The sequence below is a fragment of the Pseudomyrmex gracilis genome, unplaced genomic scaffold, assembly GCF_002006095.1.
Source record: "Pseudomyrmex gracilis isolate BER0280 unplaced genomic scaffold, ASM200609v1 scaffold_212, whole genome shotgun sequence".
NCBI lineage: Eukaryota > Metazoa > Arthropoda > Insecta > Hymenoptera > Formicidae > Pseudomyrmex > Pseudomyrmex gracilis.
Window position 1 is genome coordinate 227,949 of NW_018020796.1, and position 27,439 is coordinate 255,387.

The window sequence follows — 27,439 nt, forward strand, 5'->3', positions numbered from 1 at the left end:
GGACGAAGGAGTGCGACCGGTGTTTGTGGCGTCCGCTGCCACCCCGGCCGCCGACAAAAAGGCGAGAGAATTTCCTGAAATCCTTTCTGAGGGTCTGATTGCCATCATTATCGTGGAGTGGGTAGGAGTAGCAGCAGCAGCAACGGCATCGTAGGGAGCCCTCTCTCCCCTCAACTCCTCATGATGGGGGGATGGGTTTCGTTCGAGCTGGAAGGAGGATGAGAATGGTTAGGAGTGGAAGAGTTACCCTCCGTGTCTCTCTCTCTCTCTCTCTCTCTCGATGGAGCGATTGGGTTGGAGAGGAGAGGGTGAGATAGCGAGCGAGTGGAGGACAATCAGCGGTATTCAGCGCAAGCTGAGGACTGGAAGACCAGGGAAGTCGCGCGGGTTGGAAGAACGACGACGACAACGACGACGACGACGACGACGATGAAGACCACGGGATTGGTATGACGACGAGGACGACTCTCTCTACGTTTCTCTCGTGCGACGAGAGAGGGAATCGATCGACCACCGACACCCGGTTCGACGTAACACCCGCCGTTCCTGGCCAGTTCCGGAAGCTACCGAACTGTGGCAGTCGAACTGTAGGTTCGACCGATCGAATTTCAGACAGAGAACGCGTCCCCGGGAGACACACTGCGCATTCCAGAAGTTTGCGATTTTCGGGAATATTGTCGATTTAAAAATATGATTCCAATATTAGAATTTTATTTTTTAATTTTTTTTTTTTGCACAAATAAAATTCTCTCATAAAATGAAAGAAGATGTGGGCGTGTAATGGAATTCTCGCAACATATTTGAACAAGATCAATGATAAAAACGTAACAATTTTACTATTACGCGTAATACAAAAACTCTATCGCGAACGAATGTGGTAAAAAAGTTTCTTCAAACCGCAAACCGTTAAAAGCTCCAATATTCCCGTAGAAATTCGCTTTTTGCATCGTTAAACGCGTTTAAAGCCACGCGGGTAAAGTAGTCCAACCAGCAGTTTCGTGTAATAGTCGCCGCGCTTAGAGAGAGAGAAAAATTAACCGCGCGTACGTGCGCACTCGTGAAAAAACGAGGCGATAATTGTCCGCGACACGTGTGTGTTACGCGACGATGACGCGATTGCAACGCCGTAGAAAAAAAAAAAGAACATCCGGGATAGTTCACGCGGTCCGCGCGCGGCGTTTTCGCGAAAGAAAACCATGACCTCGGGTTCGCCGATTTCTTCGACCTTCCTGTTTCGTTCTTTATCTCGCGCGTTCTCCACCTCCCTCCCCCCCCTCCTCCGCAAAGGGGAGGGAACCCTCTCGTTACTCGTCGAGCTTCGCGCTTCCTCGCGGATCAAAGCGAGGCAACAATACCAACGTGAGTAAAACCGATCTCTCTCTTTCTCCCTTTGCTCCTTCTCTCTCTCTCTCTCTCTCTGTTCTTCTCTCCGTTTCGCACACACGCGAACCACACACCGCGCGCCAGTGTGGCGTGGTGTGTGGCGTTGTGTGGTGCGGCGCGATGTGGCCTCGACTCGACTCGATTCGCGTGGCGGCGGCTGATCGATGCGTCGCCATGACGACGCTTCCGCCGCCAGTCATCCAGCTACCTCCGCGCACCCCTCTTTCTCGGGGGCCTCCTCTACCCCTCCGCGCCCTCACGGCGCACCGTCGTCACCCTCCGCCGATGGGCGGTGGACGGGCGGCCGGGTGTAGGTGGGATGCCCACTCATCGCGCCGTTTGTTACCGGCACCGTTGATCGTCAGCCACCATGATCCTCACGCGGTTCGACTCCGCGAGAGAGTATCGACGACGATGAAGTTGTCGATGCTCAACAACTCGACGTACCCATTCGCGTCGATTCCGATCGAGACGCGCAGATTTGTGGTTAGTGTCTCTCTCTCTTTCTCTCTCTCTCTCTCTCACCCTTCTTTCCTCAGTCGGAATCACGCAGATTTCCCACTCCCGCCGTTATCGCGACGCGCAACACTTCGCGAATCGCCATCCGAGACAAATTCGGTCTTGGAATTCGATGAAGTTTACCAGCTGCTATACCCGACACGTGTGATTGCGACTGTGTGTGTCAACCGCAGTCGCGCTGATGGAGCTGCGACTGGAGCACTTGATTAGTTTGCTCTATCTCTCTCTCTCTCCCTCTCTCTCTCTCTCTCTCTCTCTCTTACCGTCAAGCGCGAATTAATTACCAGCTCGATAAACGGACATCGTACAGATATAGAGAGATGGACAATTTTTTCAATTTCTGATTCCCGAAACAATTCCCCTCGATCCAGACGCGCGGCAGCAGACCGACGGGGGTTTTATCAGCGTCGCATTCGTCATCTCGCGGTGAGAAAATCCGCTCCGCGTTGGATTGCGCGCGAGCACGCCGCGGGCGCGCGATGTAAATAATCGTTTATTGATTAACTGTTTGACTGCGCAAGTCGAGTTAACTATGGCTAATCTCTGATTTGTAACGCCTCCCCACCGCGTGTCGCTCACGCGGGGGATGGTTGCGTCGAGGGGGACACGGCGGGGCAGAGAGGTGGATGAGCGTAGACGCGGGTCGCGGCGGGAAACGGGCGGGGTAGTATTTCCCCCTCGGCACGTAGTTTTCGCCTCTGCAACCCTCCTAGCGCTAACACGGAATTAATATCTCGCGAGTTAGCGCCCCCCTTTTCGTCCCCCCCCTCGGCGGCCCCAAAACGGAAATGAGCGCGCGGATGCCTCCGCTCTCTCGGTTCTCCGCTTCGCTCGTCTTTTCCCTCGCTCGCCGTTCTACCGCCGCGCGTTCTCTCTCTCTCTCTCTCTCTCTCTACGTCGTTCTCTCTTTCTCTTCTTCTCGTCCTCTTGCGCGATCCCGTTCCCTCGCTTCTGTCTCCTCTCTACGAGCTTCCATCCTCTCCGTGTCTCTTCCGCTTCTGCGTTCTCACTTCTGGCATTCTCACCGACGCAACACGTCAGGAAGAATTCCCCACAGGGCCGGGTTTATCCGTCAGACGTGCTTACTTACGGGATCTAGGAGTAGGAAAACGCGAGACCCGCAAAAAGATACTCGCGCGAGGTCGAAGTTTGGGAAATGTTTAATTAAACGTCTGTCGCGAGGTCGGTGCAACGTTGGCAGCGACGAACAAACACGCGTTGCCGCAACCAACTTTGAGAGAAACTCCGCGTTATCTATGGAGAGGAGTTACGTGTAAATATACATGCTACACACATATTTGCGTTAACGTTTATAGACGCGCGTTAATATTCCGAGTGTTGAAGCAAGCGACTCGCAGGCGGCAACGTCGCGCCGCAGACGACTTTGCGAGAGAGTGAGAAAGAGCGATCTATGAAAAATCATCTCTATCTCGGAGCAGCTCCCTCTCCTGCGCGGAGAATCTAATTTGTTCTCTCTTCTCCGCTCTCGTCGTCAAAATGCGTCGGTAAACGCGATAATTATTTTTTAAGCCGAATCCGGCGGCGCTTCCGCTCCGACGTTGCTGTTGCTCGCGAATTCCGTTTTCTCCCGCTTTTATAAGCGCAAGTTGTTCACGGAGACGCGAAGCTTGTGTATATACGTATATATTGTACACGGCTGAAGCAACGCGGCTTGCGCGGAAACTGGATGACACGCACCGTTAATTGAAAAGACGATTTTCTTCAGTTCAAACTTAATTAACAATTCTCGTTTCGCACAACATTTGGAAACTTCTCAGAGAAAAACTTGTGAAAACATTAACATTTTGAAAAAAAAAACTTCGCGATTTTGTATTTCGTATAAACTAAAAAGCGATGGTTTTTTTTTGCCGAGATTATAGAATCGTGCGAAGAAAAAAACCATTGTTAAAATTAAAATAAGGAATTTTACATCGCAAAAATTGCAAAAACGGATCTGTTTAATGATCGATCTCTCGAAACCCGAAGTCGTCGAGCTCGGGAGAGAGTCCGCGAGGGAGCTCGCAACGGAGCGAACGAAACGGACATCCGGTAGGCACGAACAAAAAGTAGTTACGGCAATTCGGTCGATTCGCGGCGCGCCGCGTCGTCGCTCCGCGAATAGAAATATGCAAATTCGCAAATAATTAGTCCGAGAAGATATGAAGCGTGCGCTCTCTGAAACTCTCCGGGGATGGATGCGCGCCATGGGTCTTTGTCTGAGTCCGCGACCGCGTTCTTGCGTAACGTAATTAATGGCCTTCGTCTCTATACTTCGTCCCACGCACCCTTGTGCCGATTATCGCGCGAATCTTAATCTTGAATTTGTCCTCGACGTTTCAGTTTCGAAATTGAACGCGTTATAAATATTTATTTACGAACAAACGTCGATAGAGAAAAAATAAGAAGAAGAAATCAAAACCGTGTATTTAATCTTTCTAATTTTTTTTTATTTTTTATTTTTTTATTTAATCACGTCGTTCATTCGAATCGCCCTTCGTTTGAATACGGTAAATAAAATGAAAAATGTGGCCGCCCATTTAATGGCGGACTTCGATGTATGGGGGCTTTGTGTCACTGCCGCATGCAGGCCAGCAAACACGCTACAGAAACGCGGTTTGCGCTGGTGCATTGGACTTTAAAATGTCGCGCGAAGAACCTCTTCAAAAACTCACTCAGGCCACTTGTCGATACTCCATATCGGCGGCGCGCAGCTCCGACAGCGCGCGGTATAACGCGCGCGATTATTCGGTTTTGGTATTTACACATTACAGTGTAAATGTTTAGTGGTAAAAAAAAAAAAAAGAAGATAAAAATACGAATAGCATTATACGTATTCGTCGCATTCAGAGGAAAATTTAATTACGCGGAACTGTAAACAAACAACCTCTGCGATACGTGGGTATTGTGAGACTTACGTGCGGTCGCATTGTAACGCGCGACGAGAAATATATATTGCATTACGTTATCGCCTCTCGGAACGTGAAAATGCGTGTAATTTTTTTTTCGATACGCGCGTTCCGCACGGATCAATTTTGCTTTTTATCGTCGCAAGTAAAAACACACTTCAACACACGTTTGGATGCAAGATTATTTGACATTTTTGCACATTACAAGTACTTTAAGTAATGGAATACAAAAAAAAAAAAAAAAACAATATAAAATAAAATTAAAAGATCCAATTCCAAGAGTTTAATTGAGAACAAGTGAGAAAATCTCAGATCTGGTAAACGTGCGGGGCAGTTTATATCGGCAGTCTGTTTCGCGCTCTCGTAACACACGACGTGTGTCATTACACAATCTCGACAGGATCGTAGGATCGGATTTCGCTCGTTATATCCGCGCGCAAGCGCTCGCAATTCTTCGTTCCCGATCGTGCGAAGTTAATCAACCGCCGAGTGAGTTCATATCAGTCAGCGACGACGAAATCTGCGAAACGACACGCCGATCTGTCGTTATTGATGCGACGAGAAACGATTGTCCCACTATCTAGCGCACCGAGCGGTATTCCGAGCATATTGTGCAAATTGAATGCGAGGAATTATCTGGCGTGTGCGCGCGCGGCGAGAGAGGAGAGAGAAGATATGTATCATCGCGCACTTAAGCGACCCCCAAACGTAACAAAGTGACACGCTTCTTATCGTGTTATGGACCGAGAAAAGGGCGAAGGAGAAAGAGAGGGCGAAGCGGAGGGAGGAACATACACACACACACGCACACACATACTCAACACGTACTCTCTTTCTTTCTCTATCTCGCGAAACGGCGAGAGTGTTGCCGCGCTAAAAACGAACGAAGGGGCGGAAAAGAGAGAAGGGTGGAGGATATAACTGGCTCCCTTGTGTCGTTCCGTGCCCTACCGCGCAGCTATGCGTCTCTCGCATACAATAGCCGCCCGGCGGCCCGTCATGTTTCATGGCGCGCACAATGATACTCCGCGCGCACCAACACCGCTCTCTCTCTCTCTCTCTCTCTCTTTCTCTATCTATCTATCTCTATTTCTCTATTTCTCTCTCTCTGGTTTGTCCGAGAGCACGCGAGCCGCAATACTTCGCCTCCCGAGTACTATATCTCGAGATAATGCGAAGCGCGCGAGGGGGGTTGAAGGCAGGCACGCGGCGCTTTCTCCGCGCGGCTCGTCCAAGTGCCTCTTCTCAAGACCGATCGACGATAGCACTCGTGTCCGGACCCGGCCGGGTTCTTCTAATTGAGCTAATCGCTGTGTGCCGGGTATTCCAACTCGTTTTCGAGACACACGAGTCTATTAGGTTCTCCTCCTCTCCACGAGATTCGATGGATATCTCTACCCCCTTTCTGAAACACTACCAGGCGGAGAGTCTTTTCTCTCTCTCGGCTTTTTCCAGTAAATATATCGTTTTGTGTGATATTGAATCTGCAATTGCACGTGTAAAGCTGATACATATCGGAAGCCGGTAGAACACATACAACTTTTGGCTAAGAATTTTCGATGAATTATTTTTGTACCGCGTAAACTTCGCGACGTTTCGAATTTGTTTCTTCCCCTAAAACAGTTCAGCACCGGAGGGTCAAGGTGTTGCAAAAATATGTTCTCTTCCGTTCGCACGCGAGAGAAGTGTGCTCGAGACTCAAGGTGAGCAGGGAGGAAAGAGACGGCGGGGGGAGAGTGGCCGATGCGGAAAAACGAACCCCCCCCCCCCGGGGCGGCCGCGCGTTTTAACCCCCGGCGTGCGCCGCGTGCGCTCGCGGGCACTCGAGAGTGATCGCGCGTTAAATGCGCCGCCGGGCGTACGCGGTCGCGTGTCGTGCGCGTGCCCTCTTATCGGGGGGGGGTGGAGGAGGGGGCGCTCTCCGCTCCCTCGAAACGATGACGTACGGACACCTCTATGCGGAAGGAGAGACGGGGGGCGACCCACCCACAAGCGTGTGTGCGTGCGAGTTGCGGAACGAACGCGCGCGGCGTCACACACGTTGTTACCTCTCCGGTCTCGGTCTCGGTCTCGGCCTCCTTCTCCTCTCCTTCGACGGGAATATGAACCCGCGTGGCGTGAATCACGGTTTATAAACAGTAAATGACTCCTGTCGATGTGTGTCTGGCCCGCACACGCTGCTGGTCACTTCCAGTCTTCGACGATTGCCCGTCGCTCTCTCCTCCTTCTCGATCGACACTTGTTTTTTTTTTTTTTTTTTTTTACGCACGCCGGTAACGGTATCGTTTGTAAGTCGGGGGATCAGAACGTGTCGAGATAGTTTTTTAATCAACAATAATCGCTAGAATTGTTATCGTTGATCATTAAGTGACAAGTGTATATTGTAATTAGTTAATTACAAATATCTGATATTTGATGCTTTCGCGATAAAAATTCGCGATATAATAATTCCCGATGACGATTTTCGCGGCTTTGATGCGCGTTAAATGTCATTTACGGACGTGTTTCGTGAATATTTCATCTCGTCAAGGATTACAACACACACTCGGGAACACGTTCTCGATAATAAATTAAGTTGCAATAATTTCGGAGAAATAAACGCATCGAGTATCGATAGAAAACAAAAAAATACGATAAAGATTGATCAAAACGAATTCTGATTTATTTCCACGCGCGACGCAACTTTATTCTCGACAAAATAACGTACGCATTTGTTGAGCAAAATGTGTTACGTTCATATCGGCCACGAGTGAAAGCGAATTTGCTAAAACAGGGAGAAGTTTGAATTGAAAATATTCTCTCTGTCTCTGTCTCTCACTTTTTCTCTCTCTCTCTCTCTCGCCTCGAATGTGAAGTAGCAAATTAAATTGTACAACCGCCGGACACGGACAACAGAAAACAGAATGGGGTTCGCTCGCGAGCGTTTGTGTATTACGCGGTGTTGTAAAGTTTCTTCGCCATCAGAATAATAACAATGATAAATAGTTAATTAATTAAGACAGCCTCATATTTTCGTAGAATGAAGCAGATTTTATGCAAATACGCTACCGTTCCGAATGTTGCTACCCCCCCCCCCCGCCCCCTCGCCGAGGTACACAATTATAACGCAAAATGCAAATCCCTTCCCCCCGTTAATAACGAGGTCGTCGTGTAATTCCGTATAACGCGAAATAGCCGTGGCGTACGTTCGCATAATTATTATAATTACGCAATGAAAATCGTGCCGTTGAATAGCCTCAATTGACAAAGCAGAGCAGCTGCGCGCCGCTTATCGATTATTCCGAGAGGACAACGCGCGTCGAAATTTAAATAATAATTTGACCGGATTACGTGAAAATGACGATTTAAATCACCGATTAAAAAAAAAAAACAAAAAATATACACCCGCGATTCTATTTCGGGCTTTTCGTTGTTTCTCGCGAACGCGCGCGCGCGTACACATTCGTAATCGAAATTGTTGAAACGGAAAAAAACTTTATCGAAAAATATTCCGAAGTTTCCCGAACTCGGAAAGATACGAGAGAAATTCGATAGGTTCTCCCGATCGGTCACCTGTAAAGCCGGTGTCTAGCGGCTGAAAGATAAATTTTTCCCTCGAGAAGATCCGCGCTGTTTTATTCATGACGACAAAGCTGCAACGGGTTTTTCGAATCGCGCAAAAGCGCGAACTTTTAAACAAACAAGATTACAAAAAGAAACGGAGCGTCGCGAGAAAAATGTTTACTTCAGCTCGTGACTTCTTCCGGTGAGATAAAACTTGTCTTCGAACGAAGAATTTCGATTCAGAGAGAAAGCGAAAAGAATTGTCCAAGTGTATACATACAAGATATATATATATTTTATATTTCATAAAAAAAATAATAATAATAATAAAGATATCCTATAAAAATCTTGTTATCTTTCTGCGAAGAAGCTGCGCTGGAACGAGAGTTTCGAGTTTAGAAATTCGATCGTCTTAATTAATTGCGCACGCAAGATATAAATTACTTCACGGGGTGTGTGTATACGCGAAAAAACGTGGTAATTCAAGTCTTTAATGGATTATTCTATTGTGCAAAAGAGTCGGTTCGTTTGAAAGCGACAGATTGAGCGGGTTCCGACACTCCAGAGTGTCCCGGTAACGTCGTCACCGGGACACGGCTCTTGTCGTCCCGGTGACACGCCGGCGCTATACCGAGGGGTATATACGCGCGCGATTCTCGCTCTCTCGTGGAACGCGCGCGTTCCACCGCAGAGGGTTTGTCCCGGAAGGGAACCGGTGGCACGTCGTTACCGGGGCAAACTACGTCGTCGACAAGCGCCGGTCGGTAAGTGCAGGAGGTCCGGTGCACGTCGAGCCCGCGTGCTCCCGGTCATCCCCCCCGTCGTCGTCGTCGTCGTCGTCGTCGTCGTCGTTGCCGCTNGGATACCGCGATGCGGGGCACCGCCGCGGCCGGCCGCGGCCTCCTCCCTGCCATGTCTCGTGGCACGCAGGCGCGCGTTTTCCACCCTTTCCCGTTTGCTCGAGGGGTGTCGATCATCCCCCGCAAGCCCGGCCCTCGCGCCACGGCGCCGAGCCAACCCCCGCGCGACCTCGGCGCCCTTCGGAGGCGGGAATTTCGCCCGCTGATCCTTCTCGTCGTCGTCGTCGTCGTCGGGCGCGTCCGCCGTCTGCCCCCCGGCGACGTCGTCGACGGTTGAGCCGGCAGTGTCGCTTCGAGCGGGTCGGCAAAATGATCGGCGCCCTTGCTGGCGCGCAGTCTAGCACGTATAGTATCGCTTGTGACGCAGGCGATCATCATCATCGAGGATAATACCAGGATAATAACACGCGGCCACGTCGTCGTCCAACTCGCCGTCGTTCGGGATTGAGAAGAGACGTCGTTGTCGTCTCGCGTCCGTTAGTCGCGTTGTCGTTGTCGTCGTCGTCGTTGTTGTTTGATATGATCACGTTTCTGATTTACACGTTGTCATCGTCGTCGTCGTCGTCGTCGTCGTCGTTGTCGCGCCTTGTGCCGCAGCAGCTGATTCGACCAAAATCGACGACGGTGCCGCGATAAAACAACAACAACAAGTAAAAAAAAAGATAAAAAAAAGGAAAGAGCACAAGCTGCCGTGCACAGGTGACACATCGCGCAGGCAGCAACGAGAAGAGGATTAAAGCGAGCATCGGGGCGCGCGGGTGCGACGGCACCGCGCGATGCTGGACCTCAAGAGCAGCGGGACCACCGCGGCCGAGCTACCACGCACCACGGCGTTCACCAATCTATCGATGCTGTTCGCCGGTACGTCCGAAGGTTCATCCTCTGTTACATCTGACGTTTCGTTCTTCTGCGTGTCTCTTTTCCCGTTTACCCGTTTACACACACATATATATATATATATATAAACGCGAGCGAGTCTCTCAATAGCGGGTGCCAGATGTTCGGGAGTGTGGTGATAAATCGCGGTCCCACGCTCTCGATTGTTACGCTCGCTGGCGCACGTGCCCGCACCTGGCCACACTACCTTGCGAACTCTCGAATTCGTGAACTATAAACGCGTGTCCGCGTCGCGGGAACTCGGCGAGTCTTAAAATTCTCGCTCTGTGTCAAGTTGTTTTTGGTGTGCTTTTAAAGATTTTTTTTTGTGTTTTTTCAAAAAGAATGAGATATCTGCACGATTTTATTAATTTTTGCTTCATTGCGTAAAAGTATGTACTTCTTGTATATACTTTCGGCGAAACACGGGTGCAAATTTGAATTGCAAGGTACGCTTCGCAATTAAAATTCAAAGAATTGCGCTGACCTGTTGTACGTGTCAACAGAACAAATGCAGTCGTTTAAAACAAATTTGGCAAATGATTCAAATAAAACTAAGTTGTTAATTTTTTTAACAGCAATAATTAATTAAACTTACATCTTTCATTTCTAGATTTGTAAGCGCGCGCATAATTGTATACAATATATTATTATTGTTCCAAAAAATAGTATTTCAAGTAACATCGTGCAACATTCAGGTAAAGCACAAAACAAATTGAAGATATCGCGCGATCGGAAAATTATAGTAAATGCGAATTTATTTTGACAAAATATAGAAGATTCAACTATAAATATAAAAGATTTATTCTGTCAAAGAAATATATATATATATATATACATTAATATATACATATATATACATATATATTAAACCGGCGCGAATATACACAACAAAAAGTGAACGATAGATGTGTTTGTAAGTTTAGAAGAAGTGACTATCAGAGTGATCACGTGGTTCACATTAGTGAAAAAAGAAAGCTAAAAGAATATATAAACAAATCCAGATTTTGTAAAACCGTTTTTTTTTTTTTTCAAACTGCGTTTTAGTTAGTAATGTACAGTAGGCAGGAACATTAATGTTCCTTTACTTACACAAAATTGCAATTTTTATTGTTAAGATATTATTGAAGCATCATTGGTGTTTTTACCTTCGTGTGCAAAGGCGTAAACGTTCCTGCTTATTCAGATATAACGTTGCACAATAAATCGTGAACTAACTGTAAATCGTTAATTTACATTATCACTTAATGATATTATCAATTATTGCATCAATTAATATTATGAGCAATTTTTTATTTATTTCTGACATTTATATTTTATCGCGAAGATGTTTACTTGAGGATGGCCTTCGTTGGTCAATGAGAGTTAGCAGTTTATCGGAATAATCGTCACTTCTTAAAATATCTCAACCGAACGTGCGACGGAGAGAATTCTTCTCCCCAAAAACGCGACCCGTGAGAGATTTTCCGTACAATTCGACTCAAGTGACGGCGTCGTTTCGCGAAAATCCCTAAGAAAAGTCCCGGCGTATTAACCGCGCGAGTTCGTCCCTTCGGCACTTGAGAAACGTGAAATCCGAGGCTCCATTAATGGACTCCGGGGGTCTCCAGATCAAATGAAGGGGGCAGTAAAGACGAAGGATCGAGCCGTCGGTGGTGTGTGCGGCGGCGTATGGTAGGTTCTGTTCTGTTTGTCCGGAAAGTCGAAGTTTCTGCCGCGCGCGGCGTGACGTACCTACTACCGTATGTACACACAAGGGCCGACCCTAGTGCCAATAACTGCCAAATGAAAATATATCTGTTCGCAAACACGCCACCGAGACGAGACGACGACGTACGGCGATGGTGCGTATATGTACGCGCGTTCGCTCGGTTGGCGCCGAGAGTTTTCGAGAGAGAGAGAGAGAGAGAGAGAGAGAGGCAGAGACAGAGAATGAGCGGCGCGTTCCTTTCGCGCGCGCGGCCCTCGCGGCGGATATAACGTCGTCTTCGCTACTGTGCGAAGGTCCCCGCGCACGTGTTACAAATAATTCCTGTGTTTGCCGAGGCTGATGTCTCTGTTGCCTCCCTCCCGAATATTGCTCGACAAGCCGCATCGATCGACGATCGAACAATTCGAATTTCGTCGAAGATTTTTGTCAAAATCACGTATCATTAAATTTGTCCTCGAAATTCTACGAAGAAAAATGTTTTGTCTGGTTTGGATGTAAACAAGCAAAAGATTTAATTTCCGCGTGAAATATCACACCTGTGTATTTTTTTTTTAACTTCGCCAAGAGACGTCTGAAACAAACATAGCTCGAGATTTGTCGATTTTCGAGCAACTTGTACGTGCGGTTTTATTTTTACGGTTTTGATCATATATATACAAATTTAACGCACAATAGCGACGTGCTCGTCACAAGCGATGTCACAATTTCGAGGGCGAAGAAACGGGACTTGCGCGTTATAAAGCGCGTAGAATATATAACACAGAGTATATTAGAAATTCAAAAAAACGTAACGTGTGTACACGTTTTACATCGTATTACTCGCGGGAGGAGGGAAACAATCGACGTCGTAAAAATGTGTCATAAAGATTTCGCGGAGCAGAAGAACCGCGTTATTCCTTTCCGCCGGGCGATAGCACACATCTACGGAGTTGGTCGCCTCTTCTCGTAGACGTTTCTTTCGATCAGATATATGCTTTACGGTTTCTCCGCGCGATTCCTCGAACCGATTAACCGATAATTGCGAACGATATACTACGCCGTTCTACTGACGTGACCTCAAAAAGCGTAATCGCAATCGGTCCGGCCGGATCACGAAGTGCATTTCGCGCCCCCGGATCGATAGGCCGTAGATTTCCAACGCTCGTTACGGACGAATCGGAACACACACGTCACCTCGTGTGTCGCAAAACAATTTTTTTTAAATCGTTTTTCTCTCTTTTATTTTTTTCAGATGCCGGCAGCTCTTACAAGGGAGGCTGGAGCCACGCCACGTCGCCAGCACCTGGTCAGGGTGAGTGTTGTCACAAATTTTTGCAATCTCTTAGTTTCCGACTCGGCAAATCGTATCGCGTTTACTGCAGTTGAGTCTGAAGAAGATCGTCGTTTTTTTCGAAGCATTTAGATGTAAGTTCGTTTCTCGGATAGCGACTCGGATTTCCAAATCACATTGTGTTGCTAAAACGAAATCTTACGTGTATCGAATATAGACACAGCAGAGTGTGTCATCGAGAATAGAGAGTCTCGGTCGTGTTTTGCTACAATACGAAAATTTTCATTATCTCGTCTCTCTCGTGAAAACCAAAAGTATAAAACTGATAAATTATAACAAGATATATATAAGGCCTTACGAGCCATTCGCAGGATGTTTAGAGTAGAAACTGTACGTGTATATATATACATACACATGTAACAAATTCAACTTGTAAATTTTTACAAGTGAGTGTTTTTTGAGTTGAAAACTCAATTCTTAAAATCATACGGGATGCTGGATTTGCATCTCAAGGCCTTATATATATATATCTTGTTATTAATTTCAACGAGCCTTAAGTCATAATTGTTGATAAATTATAATTTACACAATATCCGAAGTTTTTAGCTCAAGGTGAGATCTTATGTAACAATGTTTACGATTTGTAGAGAGAACGAGAGAGAGAGAGGGAGAGAGAGGGAGAGAGAGAGAGAGAGAGGAAGGGAGAGAGAGAGAAAAGATCTTGATCTTCTTTCTTCGTCGTCGAATTAACGTCGAGCGCTATAGTTACTAATCCAAAATATATTTCTAAAATTCCGCGAAGTCGCTTCAGCGAGTCCTTTGTGCGCCTTCCGTTCCTCCAGAAGAGGAACTCCTTCCGACCAAGAGCTGAAGAGGGGGGCAGAGGAAAAACGGAGAAGGAGGGAGGAAAGGAGGATTTTCTTTCTCCTCGTTCTCGGTTCGCTAGACGCTACATACACCACTAAAGGGTGGGTTGAAGCGCCGCTGGGAGCAAGTTCACGCGTCGCGACGCCCCGGTTGCTTGTTCGAGCAAGCTTTGTGCGTGCAAGCTCGTCGAGAATGCGGAGAGAGAGAGAGAGAGAGAGAGAGAGAGAGAGAGCGCAAGTGTGTGGGCGTCGGTGTGGGTGTAGGTGGCGTCCCGGTGCTTTGTGGCGCGTTGAACCGCGGCCCCTTTGTCGTCGACAGCGAGCAAGCGAGAGAGGGTGAGGGTGGCGAGGAGATAGACGGAGAGAGAACAAACCCCCCGGGGGCTGTGTAGAGACGCCTGGCCGCACGGTGGTAACGGCGGAGGCTCCACCCTGCTGTATGTATGTGTGTGTCTGTGTGTGTGTATGTGTGTATGCGAACGCCAACACCGACGATGCTCCAGCACAATCATCTCGCAGAGATCACAGAGGTCTGGCCCGCGGGCATCTTTGTTATAAACGGCCTCTGCTGGTCGCGCCAACCAGGTTACAACAACCGTAATGCGACGCGTCGTATGAGAGAATCTCCGCGGGAGAGAACGCGAGTTTCTCTCGCCTTTGAACCGCCAAGTGTGAACCCGTTGGCGCCTGTCACAAAGAGAGAGAGAGAGAGAGAGAGAGAGAAAGCGAGAGCGAGCAAGAGAGAATGTCCACCTTGTCCGTATTTAGATCCGTATTCAGGATCCGCCGCGCAGCCTGCCGTGTCACATCTTAGCACCACCGTGTGCTTTGAACGTAATTTAACTCAACGTGCGACGTATGTAACGGCAAATCGTGTACAGAATAGCAAGTCTCCGGGTTTACGTGTGATAACTTCGCACGTTAACTTGCTCTCTAAAGTTAAGTTGAATACGCGAATTCTCATCAATAATCCCTCAATCTCGTTTCCCTCGATTTCAATTACAGTGTATCAAATCAAGAGAAAATTTGCGCCACACACACACACGTCTCCGCACATATGTGTCCCTCTTCGAGTTTAAATAGACTACTCGCGCACGAAGATCTCGAGAATAATGAAGTTCTTCGAGTTATATATATACGTTAACAGAATACAATCCCGGAAACCGGATAGTAGTTTAAAAGAAAGGTTTCTGGAAAGGAGAGAAGCTTTCTCTCTCGGGATTTTTTCTTTTCATCACTCGTTTCACCCTATTTCTACTGGTCTGGTTCAATTTTCAGGTATTTCTCGCGACAACGCACGCGCAAATCGCTTTAGCGCGGCGATGAGCTTCGGGGTATTTTCGAATGGCGGTCGTTCTCTGATCTTGACAGGAGCGCCGGGTGTCTCTCTCGCCTTTGACTCTCGGTTTACGCTTTGCGCGGCGATGCGAAAGGGAGGAGAGACAGAGAGAGAGAGAGAGAGAGAGAGAGAGAGAATAAACGACATCGTCGTCACCGTCGTCGAGGTTCATGAAATTACGTGACGTGACGCGTGTTGACCCCGAGGGCACTTGTGCGGTCTTTCAAACCGCGTGAAATTGAAATTACAACCTAGTCTCTTCACGCGCGCGCGCGCGACAGAGTTTGTTCGTTTCTCGCGCGGCCCACCCCCGAATTCTAAACTCCAGCGTCCGAATAACTCGCGCGAATAAGCTCTGCAGCGTCCCGATGCAAATTATTTCCTCGCCTACTTGTATGATATATTCGCGATGTTGCCCGTACAACGTCATGCATGGACAATGACGAGGCCGACACTCGGGAATTAACAAATGAGAGAGAGGGAGAGAGAGAGAGAGATACATATATATATCTGCGGAACAGGGATAATTCGAGCGCGCCCATTAATGTTGCTCGCGTGTTCACTGGCCCAGAGTTGTTTCATGTTCCGAAGCAGGTCATGCCCGTATAACCTTCCTGTTACCGAAAAGCGCACCGAAGCGTTCCGGCTGTTCCACGCGATCCATTTGGAAAAAGTGCGACGGTCGAAAAAGTTTTCTCGTGTAAATCACTCGATAACGTTAATTATCTTCAATGTGCTGAAAAAATTCCGATTTTTTTCCGAACTCAAAGATTTTCAGCTTTTAAATTCGACGGCAATTCGTTCGACGTGTTCGCTTGTGTGTCGTGAAATAAAATACAAAATAGACACGATAGAGAAAAGAGTTAGATCGAGCGAAGACGGTAAGAAATCGCGTGTGTCTCGAAGGTCAAAGATGACGTCACATGATGTCAGTAAATGTTGTTACAAGTAGTTTTACAGAAAGGTGGAAGAGTAACACGGAGGCTCTCGCGCATGGAGAATCGGATAATCGCTCGAGAATCGAGCGAATATTTGCAATATATTTGCAATATTTAACTGAACTCCCCGAGTGATCTACTCCATGCGCGAGAGAGCATCTCTCTTTCTCTCTCTTTCTGTATAAAAATAACCCGCTCGAGAGCGGGTCGATTCGGGAGGAATCGGAGATCGTGCGTCGCGGCGACGCGCTCCGTCCGAGAGACGTCACGTCGCGTTATTGACCACCGAGCGCAGGGGAGGTTTTAACGGGTCTGCCCACTGGCCAGGAAAAGCGACTTTAAGACGAACTCGTAGAACAATAAAAGCACTCTCTCTTTTCTCCACCCATCCTCCTCCCGTCGCCGTCTTTGCTGCTGCTGTTGCCCTTCCGTTTCCCAGTGCCTCGCGTGACTTCCTGACCCGAGTCGACCGACCCTTCGACCTCTCTCTCTCTCTCTCTCTCTTTCTCTTGTGTGTACGTGCGTGTACGTGTGTCCGAGAGGGTAACCCTAAACTCCCTATGATAATTATGTACTCTGAAGCGGCGCGTGCCTCGGCAATTCGCGCCTGATCGCGTACATATATGGCGTGACTATCCTCGACACCGTAGGTATAACTATCGCGTCGTTCTCCCCCTCCGTTTCATTCTGACTTTACTTCCCTTGTAAAATGTGTACGAGAAGTGATTGACGTTGGATGGTTAGATTAAGAACGCTCCCGATGATGCAAAATCCAAAAACGACGAAGACGTCGAAAATTATCCAACCTCTCGTCTCTCAAACGCTCTGATCGACGTGTGATTTAATGATTATTGAAAAAAAGAGAGGAAGGGGAGAGGGAATAAATTTAGCGCGCTGAGAATTCGTGGAGGGACCTTCTTCGGGGTCTTCTGAATTCGTGAGAATTTTCGAAAAGTTCGAGCCATGTATTCTAACGTGTCCCGAAGAGGAGACGACCGGATGAATCCCCCGGTTGGGAATAGCGGGCGACCGGATCTCTCCGCTCTGGCACGGGTTTTGCTCGCCCGTTGATCCTGCGGGGGGTCGTAGCTCGCTGGGGGGACATGGATCGTGGGCAACAAGTCACTGGGAAACGGCGCGTGACCAGCGCATTCGCGCCGTCGGATTTACGACAATATAAAAATGAGGAAGGGTAAGGCAGGATTTCACCCTCTCCTTCTCTCTCTCTCTCTCTCTCTCTCTCTTTTTCTCTCTGGTCTGTTTCTCGCGGGAGAAAACGTTAGAAAAAAAAGAATGCTTGTCGGTGTTCGCCGCAGAAGAAATTTGTTGAACATTCACGCGGTTTTTCTGCTTTCGACGGATTTTTAGATTTTTTTTTTTTTTTTTAGATTGTGATATTGAGGCTCTTCTGAATCGTTTTGAATGTGAATCTAGCGCGTAATCTTTGCGCATTGTGAAAAAAAAAAAAAAAAAAAAAAAAAACTGTGACGGCTATTTCGACCGGACTGTTATTCTTCCCGGACGATGAACAAGACCGGATAAATTGGAATCGCGCGGAAGAAACGTCCGCAGCATATTGCTCGGAGGGGTTGCGGAGGGGAACACGTCGTCGGAGTCGTTGTCGCGCAGTTCGCATTATGTCTTTCGGTAGTACATACACGGGCACGTGCCTATGCGTGACACGTTCACGCATGACTGCCCGCGCGTTCGGGACTTTTCCCCCCCATATCGGCTCGCATTCATCTCTGATTCCTTGTTGGGGTGCAGGGATTGCGTTTCCACTTTAACCGTGCGCAGTCGAACGAACGCGCGTCTATCGTCTCGCCCACACGCGGAAAAAAGTGGCCGATGTCGTCGTCGAGAAGTCTTCGTCGTCTGTGACTCGAAACATTCGTCCGTGAATAAAAAGCATCGTGTCTCAGGTTTGAAGTTGGTTCAACCGAGAGAAACGGGAAGAGAAAAATGGGAAATTTGTTAAAATATAAATTTGACAAACACAAGAACACCCACGCAGTCAATGAGAGCAATTATATAATTTTTCAAATAATTAAAATAATTTAAAATAATTTCAAATCATCATTTAATTATCTTCTTTTCGCAAAGCGGACTATACGATCTAAAATCTAGAATAGAATTTCGCCTTTAAATGTTTCGTAAACAAAAGCACGCGCTTTTTTTCTCTTCCAAGCAACGCGACGTTTGAAAGAAATTCTGTTCGAGAGAGATTGCGTGGTGAATATGTAAAAAATGATTACGCTCTAAACTCCCTCTACTTCCCCCCCCCCTCCCCCATATCGTGCGACGTAACTCAAGTCGAAGACAAGAATCTTTTTCTTGCCGACGCTTATATATTCACGCTATGCGATAATTAGGAAACGATTAATTTTCTCTCGCGCTACGCAGCTCGGCTCTTACAAATAACTTTTGCTACGCCTGCCCCTTATCGCGATGAACAAAAAAACATGTTGCCTCTATCACGGGGGCACGAAATCGCCGCACGTCCAACTTCTTGAGCATAAGCCTCATTTAACACAACTGCGACTTCCGCGGGGGATGCAGAGTTTATCGGACAGTTAATCGATGCAAAAGTTCATTTCAGAAAATTTCTCTCCCGACGTGTTCGATTTATTTAAAAAAGAATTTTTAAACATCGCGTTAATCGTATCATTTGCACGCGATCGCGATCCTCCTCAACTTTCGCGTTCGCGTGAAAACCGTCTCGGCTATCTCTTGCGCGCGCGGAACGCGAGAAATGTATTTTTCACGCGCGTCCGGGACGTTGCCGAAATGTCGGCGGAAAAAAAAAAAAACGCGAAAAATAACACCCGCTTTTGATCCTTACCTAGGTGTGTGTAACACAGTTCCCCCGCGGGGCCCCAGCTACGCTCGTTTCGCTCGCTACGCTCGCTTGCTCGTTATTACGCACCGTGCGTTTCTCGCACGGCAGCGTGATTTATGCACGAAATAAGCCCGCCGTCCGAAACAGCCGGGTGTATGAGTCAGTTATCACTTAAGACTATATCGCTTGAGAGAAAGGGAAAAAGAGATTGTAGATCTAGGTTACAGTTCGGTGATGAATCACTTGACGGATACGATCGACGAATCAAAGGTGGTCTACCGTTTTTTTTACTGTAATTCGACTTCGGTCACGAATATCGACGGTCTACCCCCCCCCCCTCCCAACTTCGTCGAAGACGAAGATCGCAAACATCGAAAAAACAATCATCGAGGAACGAAATTCATATCTCCATTCGCGTTTAAAAAAAGACCGTCAACAAGAAAGTCTCGAAACGATTTCGAAAAATTGCTCGGACTTATATATCACGCGCTCGAAAAATAACAGTTTTCCAGAAAACGTCCGAGCAATTTTTCGGAGATTCGCGGATTCGCACGATCCTCGGTCAGCAACATCTCAAAATTAGCGTGGCGGAACGGTATCTCGCGATATGAACGACCGGGAAACAAACGGGAGGACTTTGTCCCGTGTTTGCTGGAACGAGCCCAAAGTTTCTCTCCGAGTCGCGGCGAGGGTAGGAGGATGCGCCGAGGTTTTTCCCCCCTCGTCTTTTCGAGCGTCGCGACGCTCGCATTGTGCCCCGCGTCCGAGGTCTATATATCCAGAAGAGAGTGCAGCAGCACGGAATGACGACGGGTTCTTTGATCCTCCCTCGAGAAGGCTGCATGCCGGCCTAACGAGATTACCCCGCCCCCGTGTAATTGCTCGTGAATGCGCAGATATACTCGCGACAATGGGCGCACGTTTCGTCGATTCGAGGTGACGCGCGCGAGAGAGAGAGACGAATTTTGCGCGCGCAAAATCGATCTGCTCAAAACAATCGAGAGGAGTCTCTCTCTCTCTCTCTCTCTCTTGGCATATCTTTTTATCTCCTCCCGTTTCTTGAAAATTGTTTCATCGTTGAACGATCCAAGTCCTCTTAGTACTCGAACGCGTTTCCTTTTCTCTTTTTCCAGCGAGACTTAAAACTTCTTACTTTAATTTTGTTTTTATGTTTCAAACACAGTTTTTTTTTTGACATTAACAAAAAAAAATATTAAGAGAAGAAATTTGAATTTTGTTTTTAAGAATTTTTCCAGAAAGTCGAAAAATTTTCATCTCTGGAGAAACTTTCCGATCTCTCTGATGTTTCGAATATATAAAAGAGAAACTCTTAGTGAGCTCTGAGTTCACTTTCTGCACAAAATTACACCCGGTATAACAGTCCTTAAAATCCTCTCGAAAACTTGAGATGAAAACTTTACTGAAAATCCGAGCAAACTTTCGACTCGGTCGAACATACTTGGAGTAACTTTGAAAATGATCGCTTGTTCGGGGGGGGGGGGTGGCTCGAAAACGACAGATTCGGATTTGCATAGTTTGCGATAAAAGTATATCGAAAAAAAAGTGATGGAACTATTTTAGACAGAGCGACACAGCGCGCTGTAAATGCAAGATCTCGGCCGATGGGATCTGTCGATCGCGGTGTCGGATGGAAACGAGCCTCGACGGTTCGAAGCCCCGCGGCTACACTGATTGCGGCGGACCCTACGTCGACCCGTGGAGACACTCGGTCGTCCCCCGGCCGGAACCCTCGTCCAAGGCCGAATCCGCTTCCCAATCAGAGGCGAAATCAGATTGTTTAACACAGCGGACACCAACTGCTATTTAAAGGTGGCATCTGCCCCATGGGGCGCGCTTACATTCCGACGCGACGGCGTTTCTATCTGCAGAAACGTCGAAATTATATAACGCGCCACAGGGGAGCTCGTTCGATCCTCGCTAACTACTCTGTCATCAACATATCGATGACGAAAACAAAGATTTTATGTAGAGCGAATAATCGACCATTTTTTTTTAACACATTTGACGTAGTATTCGATGATGTTGTAAAATCTTTGATTGGCTCCCCTCGCAAACGCCAATATTTTATCAAATATCTGATTGATTTTTTGTGAAAGTGTAACATGTATGTTTTTTTTCTTAAAGTATAATATAAAAAATACGTGATATAATCGGCTATTGGGAACCCTTGCAGGATGTATTGCATTAATACTTCATATTTATATATATGATTAAAAAACAAAACGTTTCGACTTCTTCAGTCTTCTTCAGTTGTACAGACGGCGTCATTAATTCGAAGAATAGGCGCGGGGATCACATAAAAAGTCCAGTTGATCCAAATATCCATTAGTCCCAAAATCGGGTGTCCAGTTGTGAACACCCGATTACTACTAGTTAGTTAGTACGGCGCCCGTTGGCGCTACGAGCAACCGCCCCGCTTGCCCCCCGATTCCCGCGCCTATTCTTCGAATTAATGACGCCGTCTGTACACAATAATAGCAGTTAAGAGATGTTACAAATAAAGTTTTAATATATAACTGTCACACTGTCACACTTTGGTCAAAGTTTTAAAATGTCTTGTTATCATGTTTGTGCGTTGTGTGTGACTAGGAGGTCACATCTCAATATCAATTTATCGTTATGTAATATAAAAATCTGTTCCGCAGAAATATCAGCGAAACTCGCGTCGATGCGTGTCGACCGGGCACGACCGGGCCTCGGGGCAATTTGGAGACGATTGTGATTCCGGTAGTTTTCGGGATAACGAAGATCTCGAGACTTGACCTTTACCGGGCTATCGCCCGCAAGCGTATAACGAGTCGAAATTAAGGGGCATTGTGCCTCTTAAACAGATTGCGCACGTCCACGCGTGGACGACGTGACCGTCGGTTCGGGAAGCGCGTTGTGAAGCAAACGAATTTCCTCTTCGTTCTCGCGATAAGACGAGGAGAATATAAGAGAGGAGGAACTACGTGTGTGTAACACACATCGCATCGACGAACGGGGGGAGGAGAAGAAAACGTGTGCGCACTCAGAGCCCCCCGTGTTTGCCTACACGAAAATCCTCTTTAACGGATTCTCGACGCTCGACCGAGTTTGGCGCTTTTTCATCTTCGGACCGAACTTCTGCGAACCTCCTGTTTCCCCCGCGAAATCCCGAAAAATCAGATCGGAATTTTCTCCAGAAACCTATCCTCTCTTTCTCCCTTCGTCTCCCGAAGAGAAAGGATACGAGTGACGAGTTTGGAAAATCATCCGATATTTCCTTTCCGATATGTTACACCGTCAAATATCAACGGACGCGACGGAGGGTTCTCTCGCGATTAGCGCGATTGAAAGGATCGACTTCCATTTTTCGTGATAAGTTCAAATTATGTTTCCTACGAGATTATATTCGGGTTTCCTAAGAGATTATACTATTGTGTGGCTCTTATTTTCTCTCTCTCTCTTTCTCTCTCTCCGGTTCGCGATAAGATACATCCAAAGCGACGTGGTTCTCCGTGACTTGGTCTCACGATTTCAGTGCGTTCCCTTCATTCCCGTTCTCTAACTGCTCGATTCTTGCCCGAGACGCTTGCTGTAACTTTGTCCAGAAGCTTACTGGAGCGTGTACGTTGGAGCCGTGGCTCCTACCGAAATTCACCGAATGGTACCGAAGCTACGAGGTAGTAGTTTGAACTTCTTGCTCCGAAGAACTTCCGCGAGTTATATATCGCATTATTATCTTAACAATAAACTCAAAAGTTAGATTACAGACACATCAACATATTAATTAAATTTTCGTGGTCTTTAGAAATTGAACAAGCTCCGACCCGCATCCGAGTGTGTGTGCGTGACTCTGTACTCTGTACGCTCCTTTAATTTCTCGTTGTCGCATTAAATTTGTTTGAATGTGAATTTCTTTCTGTGAATTTTCTTGTGTGATGAAAAAAAAAAACTAACGTGTGAAACGTTCTTTGTTTCAGGCTATGGAAGCAGCTTGTCGAAGACAGCATTGGACACGCATAGCCATCTCAGGCAGCCTGGTATGTAGTAGGTAGATATTTTTGAGACGTGTGTGTTCACGCGCTATCTTTTCTCGTTTCAAAGCAAATTCTTGAAAATGTCACTTTCGACAGACTATAGCTAACGAAGATCGATGTAAGCGACAAAGAATCGATTGCGCGAATTGGGGGAAAGAAGAAGATCGGATTTCCCTTTTCTGCGTTGTGTGTTTTTTTACTCCAGCGGTTGAGAAAGAACGAGCGTGTAGAAAGAAAATAAAAGAGGAGTGTAACAAGCTTCAAAAAATTTTATAAAACAAGAAATGTATAATGGCCATTTGAAGCAAAAACACTGGTGATAATGTGTGTATGATAGAAACGTTACTTTATTCAAGCAGGTAACATAATAGAACGTTTTCGGCCTTAGATTAGGCCTTTATCAATATATATCTACAAAAAACAAATTGATGTTAGATTCGCATGAATTATAAATTAACAACTTACAAACGAAGTAAAGGTATTTATCATATGATTACGCACATAAATGTATGATGTTCTTGAATTGGAAACTTTAAACGAGTCACATGATTACAAATTGCAACTATCAAAGTAACTGAGAACCGACAGCCGAAAACTAATCTAAGGCCGAAAACGTTCTATTATGTTACCTGCTTGAATAAAGTAACGTTTCTATCATACACACATTATTACCAGTGTTTTTGCTTCAAATGGCCATTATAAATTTCTTGTTTTATAGAAAGAAAATGTTTCTCAAATAATTTCTAATGATATTTAAAATGTTTCTCCTCTCGGGAGAAATCGATTCGCGTGCTGCAAAAAAATCGAACGATATAAGGTAAATGTCCCAGTGATTAAACGTGTCCCAGTACTTAAACACTCCCTCGAATTTTCATTTATATTAAACTATTTTACTGATATTTACAATAATCAAAAGTTTTATTAATATTTTTAAATTGTATTATTATTAAAACATTGTAATAAAAGTTTTCTAAACAGTAGATGTGATAAAGAAAAAAATAGTTTTTGAGAGTAGTAGCAAATTTATTGCATTTTCACCTCTTACATTAGCGGTTTGCATAAGACAAAGTATATTCTTCTTAAGATTATAATTAAATACACAAAATAAACTTTGTGTTCAGCAAAGATTTTTCAAACTCAGTATAGACTATAGATTGATAAAAAAACTTTGTTCTATCTTTAATTTTTAGTTATAATAATTAAATTATTGTGTTTATGTACTGATACGAGAATCCGGCGGAGTTGTTAAACACTTGATTCATCATAGCGTAGTTAGTCTTGCATACACGTATGAGTGATATTTGTGCGACAAAACATAATTTGCAACAAATCAGTAAGTAGTTTTGTGTTTTCATGGTTTCATTTTATCTAAACGTGCTAAAATAATAATATTTTAACTAAAATATTTAAATATTATATGATAAAGTAGATGACTTGTTTTCATAACCTTATCAAAAGGTCATGAAACTCTAAGTAAAATCTAGTTTCGTAAAATCTCTAGTTTTGTAAAATCCTAAAGGTTTTAGTGATTTGTAATAAATCTATAACTTTTCATGAAATAAAATGCACAAATAATTTTTTCCCTGTTTTATATTGTCGTGTTAATAATAGCGTTTAAGTACTGGGACAAGATAGTTTAAGTATTAGGACAAGTTAGAAAACCTGTTTAAGCACTGGGCCATAGCAGGTATGTTAGAATTCGATTAATTTACTTTGTTTTTCTTTATAAACCAGTTCTTTAAAGCTTTATTTAGTGAAAATATGGTCTGGTTTTTTAAATAAATACTAATACTCACCAACAAAAGTTAAATTATACGAGTATGATTTGTATATGTTAAACAGCTTTCTTAAACGTTTAAGTACTGGGACATTTACCTTACATCGTCCAAATCGGCGCGAATCTCGGAACGGGGTGAGGGAGGAAAAGAGATAAGTCGACAAGAGATCTAGCGGAACAAGGTCACTGTTACCTTCCTCGCGCATCATTCAGGTTACAGTCTCTCGAATTGCGAGATGCTCGAGAAAAGAGCGACCACACGAATTCTTAGGGCGTAGTCGCATATCTCTCAGTATTTCTCCCCCTTCCCCCCCTCCCACGTCAGTCTTCCCTCGTTCCTCGGCAGATAAATGGGCGTACCGCGCCCCCTTCCCATTATTAACTTGTAAGTGAATTACCGTTCGATCGAAAGGCGATCACTCCGCCACGCATTCAGCGGGATTCATCGGGCGAAACGACCTTTGAGGTCCGGCAATTCCGTATCCGTCTCCCCCATCATCCGCGCGTCTCTGTCTATCCCCAACTCCCTCCAACGGTCTCATAATCGCTCGGCTTGTATTTTTTTATGGGGTTCCGTCTTCCGCGGAGACGGGAACCCCGCGTGTCCGAGATTCTCTTCCTCGGTTCTTTCACCGCGACCGTGAAAGTCAGTTGAATCGGAACACAACATTTTTTGCGCGTCCTCGTTAAAAAGTTCGTCGAATCGTTTGTTGTTGGTGAAAAAAGTTACGCGCATACTAATTAGAATTGTCAAATTCGAATTGTCCAATCAAGTTTTTGCGTTTTGTGTTTGTGTTTGTAATTTTTACGTACAGATTCATCAGATTTTTTTTTCTTTTCAATTATATCCGCCATTTTGCGACAAAATAAGATAAAAATATAACGTAAAAAAAAAAAACAAAAAAAAAACTGTGATTACATTCGGGGGCTCGCGTTATTTCATTTAAGTAATAGCGAATTCCGAACACGATTCGACGCGACAAAATATAAAATCGATAGATATCTCGGAGCCGCGCGAACCGAACCTCCTCCTCCCGGAGGCTTTAGAAAGATACTCGTGTCACCCTTTGAGCCACTCCGTCGGCAGTTTCTCAAATTGAAATTATTATGATCCAAATGAATTCTATTCTATTGTGGGGTTGCGATTATGTCCTTTTGTACGGTTGTAGGGCCCTCCACGTCTGAGCGGCGGCGAGCGTCGGTGATGACGCATTGTAAAGCTTTTAAAGGGCGATACGGGGGCCCTTGAACAACAACCGTGTAATGGATAGGTATATCCAACGCGAAACTGCGAAAAATTTCATTGTTTGCATTTACTCGCGCAGTGTGAAAAAAAAAAAAAAAAAAAACGAAGTTTGTTCTCGGTTCGCATTTCGCTGCGTTTTTTTTTTTTTTTTTTTTTTTTTTTTTTTTTTTTTTATTAGTAACAAGTACAATGTGTACCGGATAAAATATTCTCCACACGAGAGAGTGTGTTAGTTAAATGACGAGCGAATGTTAGAAAGGCTGGCGGCGAAGTGCCGAATTTGTTGTTGAACCGCAGATCCCTATCAAATGTTCGGGGCGACGAGCAGTCGGCTCGCGAGCTCCGGTTCCGGTCAGATTCAACTCTGGCAGTTTCTGCTCGAACTTCTGTCGGACTCCAGTAACGCCGCGTGCATCACGTGGGAGGGCACCAACGGCGAATTCAAGTTGACCGACCCCGACGAGGTGGCGAGACGATGGGGCGAGAGGAAGTCCAAGCCTAACATGAATTACGACAAGTTGTCGAGGGCTTTGAGGTGAGTTTCTTTTTTTCTTTTCAGGCATCAGAATGTGACCGCGTCAATTACATTCATACATATATATATATACATATATATATATATATGCGCGGCGCGCGCGACACTTTTTCGCAACGCGGCTGGCGTTTTTCGCGAATGGAAAATCCATTAACGGTCCATCATTTATGTTTTGACGAAGTTTCGGGGAGAAAGTAAATTCGTTCGGCGCGCCACCGAACGATCGAAACGTTTTTGCGCGTGTATGTCTCTCTGGTTGTATCGTCGGGGATACAACACGCGCAAGGGGAAGGGGGAGGGGGGGGGCGGCGCGACCGGGGGAGAAATTTCAATCACCGACAGTCAGACCGACGGTAGACGCGGCTATTATTTTTCCATCAGATCCACTGATTATATTACGCGATTGCTCTTTTTTGACGTTCCTCCGCTTCGCCCTCTAAGAACTCACGGGGACAGAGGAGACCGGCGGACTTATTTCCAATCTAGAAGTCGTCGAAGAGACGCGCGCTGCTTTCGCTTCTTCTATTTTTAATCACGGGATTAACGTGTTTTATATTATTGCGTTTGTTACACAGCAGAGTGCGCCAAATCGTTCCGCGTCAGGAGAAAGTAATTCTTCTCCGATCGCGCCCCGTTTCTCTTCCGGTTTCCGATTCGAGATCCGATCTATATACAGGGTGTCCCAGAATGGCCGTACAATCTCTCGTAGGCAGGTAGAAGGAGTAAAACTGAATCGAAAAGTCTTATACCATTTTGCTAGATTCGCAATAGTTACTGAGATTTTAATTAACAAAGATCCGCGAATAAGC

General features: G+C 46.0%; 1 protein-coding gene across 3 annotated transcripts in view; it reads left to right on the forward strand.

Moving 5' to 3' along the window:
* Positions 1 to 27,439, forward strand: part of LOC109858548 (transcriptional regulator ERG homolog) — a 50,919-nt gene that overhangs the window by 18,483 nt on the left and 4,997 nt on the right. For all 3 annotated transcript variants that reach the window (XM_020435926.1, XM_020435924.1, XM_020435923.1), the window contains 3 exons: positions 13,030 to 13,089; positions 23,016 to 23,075; positions 26,393 to 26,630. In XM_020435926.1, coding sequence (XP_020291515.1) covers positions 13,030 to 13,089; positions 23,016 to 23,075; positions 26,393 to 26,630 — 358 coding nt within the window. The remainder of the gene's footprint in view (positions 1 to 13,029; positions 13,090 to 23,015; positions 23,076 to 26,392; positions 26,631 to 27,439) is intronic.